The following is a 13,308-nucleotide window of genomic DNA, read 5'->3' on the forward strand; positions in this document are numbered from 1 at the left end:
GGGAAGGTAACAGGCTTATGCTATTAAGAGGCAAGTGGGGTTTCAGCATTTTAAATATAGTATATAGGCTCAACTTGATACGACCCTTTGGAAGAATGACAAGTAAGAGTTGGGATGACAATGCTTTAATGAAAGGGCTTCTTTTTCATTCAGGGCATCAAATCCCACATGAGGTAACCACGGACAGAACGAGAACTGAACCCGCCTTCCTATCGGGCTGCTGCCCGGCTCCCCGCACTCTCGCGGCCTCCTCTGCAAAACGGGGAGCGTAGTAACCTCAACTCCGCACCCCAGAAGTCGGTTCGAAGGCCCAAGGCCCCAAATGCACCTGGTCGGATAGACTTCCTCGTAAACCATAACACGCTACCGACGAGGAAGCGAAGCAGGGGCTGGAGTTCAGGAGGCGGAGAGTAGCGTCCCCCGCCCGCTCAGCGGCGCCGTAGTCAGCACAGAAAGCACCGCCGAGGAAGCGCCTGGAAGCTGGCGGGCGGCGACGGCGGCCTCGGCGGCGCCCCACGCCAAACTCTGAAAGCCCGCCGCCCGCCTCTGCTCCTCCCACTCTCTCAACCGATCCTGCCGTGACGCCTCCATTGTGTGCGCAGCGGCACCGGCTCCCGGCGACTGTTGTATCCGGCCGGCGCCTTTTTCTACTCCTCCTCCTTCCTTTCCCCCCTCCCCTTTTCCCGTAGAAACTGCCGTGGCCGCCGCCGCCGCCGCCTCTTTCCCGCCGCCCCTCCCGCTTCTCCTTTTGCTTCAGCCGGCCGCCCCCCCGCCTCGCCGCCTCATCTTCGGTGTCTCCCCCTCCCTTTCACTCGATGACGCGATGGCAACGGCCAACTTCGGCAAGATCCAGATAGGGATCTACGTGGAGATCAAGCGCAGCGATGGTGAGCCGGGGAAGGGGGAGGGGAGGAGGTAGAGGAGAGCAAACCGATGAATGGGGTGGAAGCGATGCCGGGGAAGCTGGAGTGGAAGGGCCGCCCTCCGCAGGAGAGACGGCCGGGGCCGAAGGTGGGCGCGGGCGGGCCCCGAGAAGGACCGGGGTCGGCGTCGGGGCCTGTGGCGTCGGCCGCGGTCGTTAAGGAGATTTTTATGTCGCCTCTTGCGGCGTGGATGGGGCGGGGAGGCACCCGGGGTGGCAGACCTGCGCTGTAGCCGCTGGAGACGGCAGAGAAAGAGGGAGGTTGCTGCAGTGCCGTGGGGAAGGGAGGGCGCGGAGCCGCGGGGAGGATTCGGGGGGTGCGGAGTTGTAGGGGCTGCCGCCTCGGGGCTGGGGAGGCACAGGGAGGGCGTGGCCGGGGGGGAGGCCAGGGAGGCCGCGGCCGGCCAGTTGGAAGGGCTGCGCGCAGAAACTTGGGGTAGCAACAGGAGTATTTTCGGCGGGCGATGGGGAAGCGTGTGCGGGAGACCCAAGGAGAATGCAGGCAAGTCTTCTCCAAGGTGTAAACCTGTATTCTGAAGACCGAATGCGTGTAGTTTTCCTTCTATTAAAAAAAGCAAATGGAGTGACATCCCACTCTTGAGAACAATGCCTTATAGTCCAGTATTTCACTAAATAAATGGAATTCCTATCCTCTCGTTGTGATACCCGCACCTTTGCATACTACTCCCCCCGGGGAGGATGAAGGTCCTGGGTCGATCCCGCATTTTCCATTTCTGCCCTGTGTCTCGTGGCAACAGTGTGTGAAAAGCTTTCTAACGATGCGGGTGAAGTTTGTAGGCGTGGGAAGCTTTGGTGAGATTACACTTGCCTAGTGTGGATACAGCGTGTGGAGGGGTTGCGTGCAAAATGAATCTCTTGCTCAGCCATGATGTGTGAAATGCCATTGGATGTTCCCAGTTATTTTTGATGACGCTGGGATGAGGTCAGTTTTAAATTCGTTCTAGAAGGGTACCTATCCGATACTGCTTAATAATTTGCGAAATTCGGGAGCTCACCACATGTCTAGAAATTAGGTTTTCATGATTGGTCGAAAAGGACTAAGAAATAAATACTATTGTTAATTATGCTTTCTCTTTCAGCATTTCTGTTTGCACTTAATGCACTTTTTACTCTGCAGTTCTAACTGCAGGTACTCATTGTTAGAGTTTGTCAGAGGAGCCTATACAGTTAACCAGACTTAAACAAATGAATTGGGTTTAAAATTCTTGGTTTTGTTATGTATTTTCAAAGGAATTTGTTCTTTACCACAGGTGATAAAAATGAATATATGTCTTAATAAGTGTTTCTGTCTGGGGATCATTGTAATTTTTAAAAAGATTCTTGTATTCTACTAATTATAAGAAATAAAATTATAGAGTTGCTTACTACCACCAGTGGAAAGTGGGATGAATGGAAATCCGTGAATATGTTTGGTTGGATAGTTCTTTAACTGGCTTTAAATAGCTTAATATCTATACTATCAAATACTTTTAAATATTTTTTTATTTTTGTAAGGAATCCTAGATTTAGATATTTCTTGTTTTGTGGAGGGTCATTGTCAGCCATGTGCTGCCTATCTTTTGAATTTGTTTTTAAAATTAGTTGACTTGTTGGCTGCTGTTTGGAAAAAAGTGTAAATGCTAGCTCACAAATATAACTTTTGGTAGGTTTCATTCCTTCTAATTCTATAATGAAGCAGGAATTGGAACAACAATATTTAACTTTAAGCAGGGAAGTTGAAAAAGCATTCTGAAAGAATGTAGAAGCAAACAACTTCCTTTCTGTTGCAAAGAAAACATAGATCAGGGGTGTCAAACTTGCACAGTCACGTGACGTGTTGTGACATATTGTGACTTTTTTCCCATTGCCGGCAATGGGGTAGGTGTGGTTTCAGCATGAAGGCAGTTTGACACCCCTAACATAGATGAACCCATCATCAGCCAAGCTCAGTGTAGATGCATTGCTAATATAACTATGACTTGCAGCTTTAAGTCATTTATGGAATTAAGAAATAGTAGAATATATATGCTGGTGAGATTCAGACCTTTGATATCCCTTTGTAATAAGAGACAGTACGTACTTATTTTAAAAGATTTTTTCACTAACAATGATAGTTTACAGGTAGTCCCCACTTGCTGACCACTTGTTCAGTGATTATTTGAAGATAATGTACAATGGCATTGAAAAACAAATCTTATGATTGGTGTTTGAAGTTGTGGCTGTCATATCCCCATGGTCACATGATTGTGATCTGGGCCCTTGGCAACCAGTTCACATTTATGAAGTCACAGTATCCCATGGCTACATGATTTCCATTGTGACATTCACAGCTGACTTTCGGCAGGCAAAATCAACAGGGAAGCTTAAAGGATGCAGTCATATGATGTCACTCTTAGTAACCTGCGATGATTTGCTTAAAGACCACACCTGGAACCGACCCCTTAAGTTGATATCACATGGTATCACTCTTAACTACCATGCCGTTTAGCACCTGGCAATTTGTATTGTGCTTGGTGAAGACTGTATAAATGTTGATTAAAGATTGGTAAAGAATTGAATAATAGTTTTTATTGTTTAAGCCTGTTTAACTTATTGCATTGTGTTTAGATACTTCCAGATATAAATTGACTAAAGTTTGTAATGCAGCAAGGTTACCATTTATATAAGAAATTGATGTTTAAACCAAGGAAAATGCTTGAAGGTGCATGCCAATAAGATCTTAAGTTTTGTACCACACATTTGATAGGTCAGTGCCTCATGAACGTGCCATCCATCAAATACAAAAGGAGGATGAGATTCTGAGAAAGCATCTAAATATAATACTTGATGAAGTGTAACTTATCTGTATGTATTCATGGACCTAACCAGTTTATCAATGGTTTGCATTTCCATAACTGTCTACTATAGTACAAGAATGTTATTGGTCTTTCTCCCGAAGTGTAATCAACTTCCCTGTCTGCTCAAGTATTCCATGTGCATAATTGCTTACATTTAGAATTCAGGTAATTTAAGGTTATTTATAGCAAAGAACTGACAGGCAGAGAAAAGATTAAATACTCATTTCCACTCCTTATTCTCTGACTTTGATCCTTTTCTTGAAGTAGTTTTTCCTATTTAAAAAGGAATTATGGAAACAGCTCTCATCTACAATAGGAGAATAGGGGAGAATGCCACTATTGTAAAATATAGCTTTTTGCATAAAATATCTGACTGGATAGTCTTTTGGCCTAATCTTTTTCCATTTTTTTTAATATTCTAGTAGGTCTATATACAGTGCTGCTGTTATTCTACTGAATACTGACTGTATCATTGCTCTTCTAGTGAAGAGTCAATGCAAATACATGAGTTCAGGACCAGAATTATGGCTTTGCTTCTCTTAAACATTTGGGTTTAAGCTGTGTTAATTTCAGTAGAAGTTGTAGATGTACATAGATTCAAAATTATGTTGAAACGAATCCTGTTAAAACTGTCAAAATTGTATGCAATTCTTTATAACATTTTAAGTATTAGGGCTGCGAAGATCATTGAGGAATGCTTTGTAGCAACAATTTCACTAAATTTTAGCAAAGCCATGTATTTGCTGATTTATTGCAGTACCAAACCCAATTGAATTGCTTTGTGTGGATGTACATATGAACTAGGAAGGCCCTCAGCAGTCAGCGATTATGACTCAGTTACACTTCATTTGCACTTAGTTGGAGAAACATATTTATACTCTCAAAATGTTAGTTTCAAATATATTCATATATTTTTCACCCAAATTTTGAATGCAAGCTGTATTGCAAAAATGGAAGAAATGTGCATTCTAAAGAATAATGGTATTTTATTACACATTTTAGTCAGAGAAGTGAAAGTTAGATTAACTAAGATGTGAACCAAATAAGAATTCCCAGCTGTCTTTAATGGTTAGAAACCTCTTTAAGTATTGTATTTCTACTGGTAAATAAAAACTACCTTCTTTGCGTGTTTTTTCTTTCCTGAGTGCATGTTTCCCATTTCTTTGTCCAGTTCCTTTCATTTGAAAGATTAATCTTTTGGTATTTAGTAAATTCTTTAGTCCATGATTTGTATCTCTGAGGTGAAATGTAATGTACCTGTCGATACAAAATGGCAGAAAAGTTTATTAAGCTCTCTTAGAATAATAGAATTGGAAGGAACCATTTAAGCCATCAAGGTAATGTAGGCTAGGGATCCCCAACCCCTGGTCCGTGGACCGCTACCGGGCAACAGCATGCCACCAACTGGTCCGCACAAACAAAGCCCCATCCATGGGATGCAGACAGCACACACAACCACACACTCCCTGGTCCACGGAAAAACCTTTCCACGTAACTGGTCCCTGGCCAAACGGTTGGGGACCTCTGATGTAGGCCAGTCAGCTGTTGATCATCTGATTGCTAGAAATATATATTTTTTAACTTACTGTCAGAATCTGTCATCCTGTAACATCAATTGATTGTCCTGCTTATGGAATGAGAGAAAATAGGTCTTGACTTTCTTTGTGGCATGATTTCGCATATTTGAAAACTGATTTTTTTTGGTGGCTAACCATACCAAGATCTTTTTATATTTTATAGGACTTATTTCCAGCTTCCTTATTTAACATCATCCTTGCTCTTTCTCTAATAGTGTTCTGAATCCTTAAAACATAGTGTCCATAATTGGATAGATCATCTTAGAATCCTAATATCCAGAATTCACGAATGTTTCTAGTTCTCTTACCGGTATTAGTATGATGGTTCTCAGCTCTTCCAGCTCCCTTAGATGCATCATTTGCCCTAGGAAAAAACGCTGCCTTTTAAGAGTTACTTCAATTTGCTGGATTGTTCAGTTACAGTTATAGGAAAATCAAAATAATAAAACCTGATTTTCCTGTCTAAGTACCTCTACTGAATAATTGCTAAAATAACAGAGCCTATGAAATAATAGAACCAGATGTAGGTGTAGGTATAAATGATGGCCAGTCAAGTTTTCATCCATTAAGTTGAAAATTAATTAGAAATGCTCTAAACTAGAATATATTACTGGAGGAAAAAGTTGAAGTCAGAGAAGCAAAGCACACATTAGTATTGTCTCTCAAATTACTGGCAGATTTTCAACATACTTTATTTCCTCAAAATTTAGATTGTTTTCCACAGGTTCCTCTTTGCCAATCTGATGATTCCTGTGCTCCATTGCTTGCTATGGATTTTCATTTGGGATTGGATTAACTTTGTCTTTGGACCATCAGGTATAGTTCAAAAGAGCCCCTCTTATTATCTGACAGTGACATTTTGGAGAATAGAAGCAATTTGTTACATAATTTTCTTCTATGATTTGGGAACTCTCCAGATCCCTAGCATTCTCTCTTCCTTTATTCCCACAGAGCATGTGTTAAGGTTTTCGGCAAGTAAAATGTTCAGAAATAATAAACCCTCCCAGCAAATGCAGTATAAAATTGCAAAGCCTGACTGCAATATATGGTATTCTCGTTTCAGGTTTGTGACATTCAAACTATTTTTAAAAATTATCATACTCTAGACCACGGGTGTCAAACTCACTGTGTCACGTGATGTGTGGCAACATATCGCCACTTTTTTCGCATTGCCGGAGCTGGGGTGGGCGCAGCTTCGGCATGATGCAACCAGCCTGCGGGCCGGCAGTTTGACACCCCTGCCCTAGACTCATTTCAATACTTAGCTTAGAAACAGTGGTGAGCATTCTGTTTAAACATTAATGCCTAAAGATAGGTTTGATCTTTAAGCATCTTTTCATAGGCGCTATTGCAACAGATTCAGCATTCATTTTTGAAAATGTTCTTTGGGGAATATTTCATTATTACTATAAAAGTCTGATGCTTGCCAAAAGGGAAAAAATACCATATTTCTTCATAAAGATGTGATTAGAATAACAAGAAGTCTAGGCTTGGAATTAAATGTAGGAAGAATTGACCATATTGTAATGAGATATTCCTTAGATAAAAGCATCTGAATGTGTTAAAGTATCATTAGAAACCTCATTATTGGACAAAAACTGAAATAGACTTGCTAGGTATCAAGATTCATATTTTTCTCAGAAATGTTTTAGTGATTAGCATACTTATTTTAATCAAAGCCATATACACAGCTTTCTGTGACCTGTAAATTATTGTTCATATGCAAACACACTAACTATTGGTAGAATCTTGTAAGATCGTTTCCAATTCACATAGTATAAGTCATTTAGCAGAATTCTTTGCTCAGTGTAAGAATCAGCCAAATCATCCTCTACAAGTAGCTATCCAGCCTTCACCTGAAAATTTCCAGTGAAGGTGAGTCAATCAAGCTTTCTGAGCTGATAGTTGCACTATTTAACAGCTACTGCCATTGAGAATCCCTCTTAGTATTTCGCTTGAATTCTTTCTTTTAATTTCAATTTCTTGATTCTAGTCCTGCACTCACTTTCAATAGAGAGCCAATTCTTCATCTTGTTCAGGGGTGTCAAACTCATAACGTCACGTGACGTGTCATGACGTATCGTGACTTTTTTGCTATTGCCAGCAGCAATGGGGTGGGCGCGGTTTCGCTATGATGCATCCAGCCTGCGGGCCGGCAGTTTGACACCCCTGATCTTGTTCTTTGTGACAGATATTTGTGGATAGCTACTGTATTCTTCCTTAGTCTTCTCTTTGGCAGGTTAGGTATGTTTAGTCACCCAGCACCTTTCTTACAAACATTTCCAGCTTTTCCGTGTCCATTTATATATTTAAAATTTTGCATAAACTCCTTGTTTAAAAAAAGACTCAAAGTAAATTAAAATATTCAGTCAAAATACTTTTTAATATGTACTACTGTAGTCAACACTTTTTAATATGTCTTATTTTAATCAATTCTTCAAGCATAGTCTAAGCATCTAGTCTTACATTTTAAAGTTGCTAAGATTTAGACACATAGGTCTAACCTATACAAAGTATTGTGGTATTTATTACTTTCTTTGATCTCAATGCAGTGATTTGCTTAATGTGCACCATGCTTATATTGGCAACCCGTTGGTGGTCCACTAGTACATCAGGGTTTTCTTTTATACGTTGTCAACAAGCCATAACTTCCAAATTGAACTCTGCAAATTTAATAAGCAATCTTATTGACATTGCGCGTTTGACATCCCTGCTCTAGGTCATTTATAAGGATGTGGAATAGCACTGGCAGTGGTGGGTGTCCTACTTGATATTTCCTCCCAGGATGATGTATCTCATTTATGAAGAAAGTATGAACACCATTGTTTAAGTAGTTGTACATTTACTGAAATACAATACTACTGTTTATAGTTTAAAATCCATTTTCTTAATTTTTATTTGGCCCTTTTTGCATGACATGAAAGAACTAAGCTATTCTGTCTAGTAGTTCTTAATGCATGAACCTATTGAAGCGCTATACACCTGTTATTTCTGTTTCATAAGAGAAAAAAGTTGGGTTTTTTTCTGCAACTTCTTTTTTCTAGGGGTTTGTCACCATTTTTGACCCTTCTAGAACAACTGAATTATTTTTTAGCCTCATGGCTATATTGAGTGGTATACGTCCAATAAAAGACAGTGATGAAGATATTTATCAGAGGATGTTTATCTATTTGAAGCCATATTTATAGAAAGAAGTATTAATATAAATTATTGTTGTTTTTATTATTTCATGCAATAATATATTAATGGTATCATAATGGTATCATAATATATTAATGATATCATTAACAGAAACAAGGATTGATTGGTCTTGATTTAATTCTTTTATGCTATATGAATTTAAGCCTTATTTTAGAGCTTTTTTTGCTACTGAATATTTTTGATCACAATTCAGTTGTGAGCAGTAACTGGATAGAAAATCGAGGTTACAAAAAATATGGTTGTGTATTCATGGGAAAATGCTTGTGTCTTGGGCTCTAAAGGTTGTCTTATTAATTTATACTGAACCAGAAGCATGACCAGACAAGATAGTCTAGATTTGTTTTTTTAAAGTTGAATCTTAGTATGAAATTGGATAAATTTATATCTATTTAATAAGTTGATGCATTTTGTTCTTTTTAAAAGTATGCAGTTAAGAGAAATAATTTAGGCTAGGGTTTTATGAAATCTTAGTGTTGGATAGTTGGTTTTCTTATTTTTATTTTTTATGGGGGTAGTCTTCCCCCCACCCCTGTTTTGATCTCTGTTAGGTATTTTAAAAAAGAATTTCATTGTATAACTTTACATAGTAAGGGTCCTTTTGTAAAGTATATTTTATACAATAATAATGCAGTTGTATAGTTGGTAAAATGTTTTTTAAAAGTAGTAGTAATAAATGCTCAGAGAATTTGCCCTATTACAGAAACTAAGCTTTATGTATATATGTATGTACATATGTACAGTTTTTTTCTTGCTGAAGTTTTGCGCTGTCAAACTTTTGGTTATTTTTTCCCCAGACTTGAGGGTTAGAGACATCTGTTCAATGTTTCCATAATTATTCTGTCTGGCCTGAAAATTGGTTCCTGCCTTGCCAACTTCAGCCTTTACAGGGATTATAAAGAAATCCATGGACTAGATTGAGAAGATGAAAAAAGTGATCCTATAAGGAAGGTTCTGGCAAGCCACTTCGTTATTGCTGCCAAGAAAACTAAATGGGTCTATCCATGTTGTCATCAGGAATCAAGGTAGACTTGATGGAGTTTTCCCCTTTTCTCGCATAGACTTTTGTACCAGAGATAGTCTCAATGAAAAGTTACTTCCTAGTTTGATAATTTCTTAGAAATTCTTCTGCCTGCCAAAGAGCAACACAAAAGCATGATTATGAACATATTTTAATGAATCTCTAATCTAAAAGAAGTTTGTCTTGGCATCCGTGAGGTGCATACAAATGGCAGATCTACACTGGGAATGGGACAACTTGCTACAATCAACTCACTGTGGCCAACTCGCCATGGCAAAGTCGCCATGGCTAACTCGCTACAGCCAACTCGCCATGTCCAATTCGCCATGGGACAACTCGCCACATCCAACTCGCGGTGGGACAACTCACTGCGGAACAATTTAACTATTCTATTTAATTATTTAAATGGTAGTTATTTACCATTTACATTTCATTCTGTCCTTCCTTTTGCATCCTTTCTTTAATGATTCTTTCCCATAATTTCTTTGATATTAATGTAACTTCATCCCTCAACAAGTTGTCCTGTGGCGAGTTGGCCTTGGAGAATTGTCCCACAGTGAGTTGGCCGTGGCCAGTTGGCCCTGGTGAGTTGGCCGTGGTGACTTGGCCAAGACAAGTTGGCTATGGCGAGTTGGCCGCGGCAAATTGTCATAGACCTGATATATACTGGTGATGTGCTGCTTGTCTGGTTTTGCTTCAGTTACCTAGATGTTTATGAGATTCATTTCCATGTAGAAATATTAATTTTTACATTTGTGATCAATTCCATTGAATTCCTCTGTATAAACAATAAATGTATCCAAAGTGATGGAATCTCTTTCAGTTCCTTACACTGTGTGGATTGTTGAGGGCCAAAAATATTGGTGTTCCTCTCCCATCTAATGTGTCGAACGGATAATTTTAAAGTGAAAAGGCATTGTTGATATTGGGAGAAGAAATTCTCAATGTGTGATAGGGCAGTTGCCATAAACCACCTTGACTTTGAAAGTTTTGGAAATTATTTTTTTAAACTTTATTTGATGTCTTTTATGAATAGTTATGTATATATTATTAAATATGTATATACTAAAAACTGTAATAAAATAATATTCTATTGCAGCAGAGTTCCCCAACCTTTTGAGCTTTGGGCTCGCCTGCTGTTTGTGCAAGTGGGGATGCGCACACCAACCCTTTCCCACCACTTCTGCGGCCCGGTTCCAAATGGCTCAATGCCTGGAGGTAGGCCGTGGCCCAAGGGTTGGGGGACCCCTGTATTACAGAGTTCACTTAGGATACTTAGCTTTCCTGACAACAGTACATACTACTTAATTCTTATGGGGAAAATGGCAGTTATTCTAAAATAATCTACTTTATAATTTTATTGGTATTTGTCTTTTCTTATACATATGCTTCTTTGAATCTCAGAATAGGTCACTTCACCCAGTTTTAGCATAGTGTTGTAGCTTCTGTAGTTATGTTAGTGGCATAACTTAATTTAAATTTCTGGCTAGACTTTTATCTAACAACTGAACTAAGTTCATTCACCAAGAGAAAAATATGTTTTGTCTTCAGTAGTTATTTTGAATGAGTTTGTTATCAGAGAAACAAAGAAATGGATTCAAACTGAGGAAATGGGCCTGGCTTCCTTGCACTTCTCCAGATGAATCTGTAAACAGTACAAAGGACAGAAAATTCCCCAAAGAAAAACAGCTGTTTATCTGATAAATGGGAAAGCAGAGCTTGATTGTCTGCTTCAGCTTTGTGTATTGTGTCATTTAGAAAAGGATTGGGTATGATTGCTTAGTATCTGAAATAAAAGAAAGTACAAACACTTTCTTTGGAGGAATCATGGTTCTTAATAGTGTTTTCTTTTGCTAAGTGTAAATCCTATATTGAATGTTTCTTGTTAGCCATTCATTCCATGGGGTAAAATAATTTAATTATATTAATGTTCATGAAAAAAAAGTCTGCAGTTGTTAAAATCATCAAATAACCAATTTTACTGTCTGGCCAAATGTTCCAAATACTGTATGTGTATGTGTATGTAAATACATAATTTTACTTTTTTAGTAGTTTTTAAGGAAAAATACTTTTATTTTTCAATATCAGTTTCTTTTATGTACTTTAATAGATTTGTAAATGTTCCTGGTTAATTACTCATGGCAAGCAATCCCTATCTTTCAAGAAGGAAGCAAGCATGTTTTTGTAAATTGAATGGTTGTGGAAATTATTCTCATTTTTTTTTCAAGCATCAGTATTAGGATTCTTTGAAAATAATTCAGAAGTGTTTCTGAATGTGTAAACATAGCATCTCTTTGAGACAGCTGCAATTTTAAAGCATCCATGTGATTCAGAAAAAAGATCTGTCTGCTTTAATGAGTTGACTCACTAAAACTGCCATGTCTAAAAATAAAATTTTGGATATTTTAAAGTGGTGTTGTGTTCATTCTTCCATGCATTCCAAAGTAACTTTTTTGAATGTGTTGAAGCATGTTTAATTTTATTCTCTCTTATTCTTAGCACAATATATGAGGAATAGTGTATAAGCTTTATTGGCTGATTTACAAAAATATTCTTATAGATTTTAATACTAAAAGATAATGTAAGGACAAGGAAATTGTATACTTAGCCAATGTTTAGTTTGTGATTTCAAAGATGCCAGTTCCTGAAGGTAGCTGCAATTTGTGTTAATGATGAAAAACCTTAAACTGTGATTCCTTGATAATTATACAGTATTATTCTCTTTTCCTTTATATTATTAACACTGAGTTGCCCTTGATGTTCAAGCTAATTATCTAATAGCATGGACTAGGCATTAACAAATATTAGCATACCATATATAACCTCAAGGAATAACTGAACTGAAATGTGAACTGAAACCATGACCCCAATCAAACAAAAATGCTGACAACAACCACCAGCCAAATACATCTTCATTACATACCTCACCCATTTTTTATAAACTAATGCCTAATCTTTAACTTGCCTTACTAATCAACAAAAATCCAATAAAAGTTATCAAAATACCTAACATAAATATATAGCCCCATTTTCTATTTAAAATCACATTCAAATACCTCTCTTTAATAATGAAAATCTAATTCTAATTAAGAATTAAACATTGCAAAAATACAAATCTACTAAGCATTACCAAAGCTAATTCCTATGTATGTATGTATGCATGTATATGTATACACACACATATACGCACATACACACACATACATGCATACATACATACAGGGCTTTTTTTGTCATAGAACGCCCAGAACGGAGTTCCGGCACCTTTTTTGGCTGGAGCCTTGTAGGGTAGGCAAGGCGGGTTGTATGACGTGTGAGTTCCGGCACCTTTTTTTTTTTTTTTTTTTTTTTTTTACAAAAAAAGCACTCTGTATGTATATATATATGTGTGTGTGTGTGTATACACACACACACACACACACACACACACACACACATACATACATACATACATACATATACACAGAAAGCTTTTCAGACCGAAGTCACATTCGTCATCTTCAGGCTGGTGTCTTCAGCTTCGTGCTTCTGGGAGTAGTGTGCGATCGCAGCTATTTCTTCCTTTTAACTGCCAGTGGGGTTTGAGCTGATTGGGTGGGAGCTTGGCTGTGTTCTGATTGGGTGGAGGTGTGTTCTGATTGGTTAAGGAACTTGGCTGTGCTCTGATTGGATGGGGGGTTGGCTGTGCTCTGATTGGATGGGGGAGTGTTCTGTTTGGGTGGGGGCTTTGTTGTGCTCAGGTTAGTCTGAGTT

The 13,308-nt window shown here is 38.6% G+C and overlaps 1 protein-coding gene across 2 annotated transcripts in view; it reads left to right on the forward strand.

The window, feature by feature from the left end:
- The first annotated feature begins 799 nt into the window (after positions 1-799).
- Positions 800-13,308, forward strand: part of KIF2A (kinesin family member 2A) — a 51,139-nt gene continuing 38,630 nt past the window's right edge. For both annotated transcript variants that reach the window (XM_015818745.1, XM_015818747.1), the window contains exon 1: positions 800-887. In XM_015818745.1, the coding sequence (XP_015674231.1) occupies positions 824-887 (64 nt within the window). In that variant the 5' untranslated portion in view covers positions 800-823. The remainder of the gene's footprint in view (positions 888-13,308) is intronic.

This window comes from Protobothrops mucrosquamatus, unplaced genomic scaffold (assembly GCF_001527695.2).
Source record: "Protobothrops mucrosquamatus isolate PMUCROS unplaced genomic scaffold, P.Mucros_1.0 scaffold784, whole genome shotgun sequence".
Lineage (NCBI taxonomy): Eukaryota > Metazoa > Chordata > Lepidosauria > Squamata > Viperidae > Protobothrops > Protobothrops mucrosquamatus.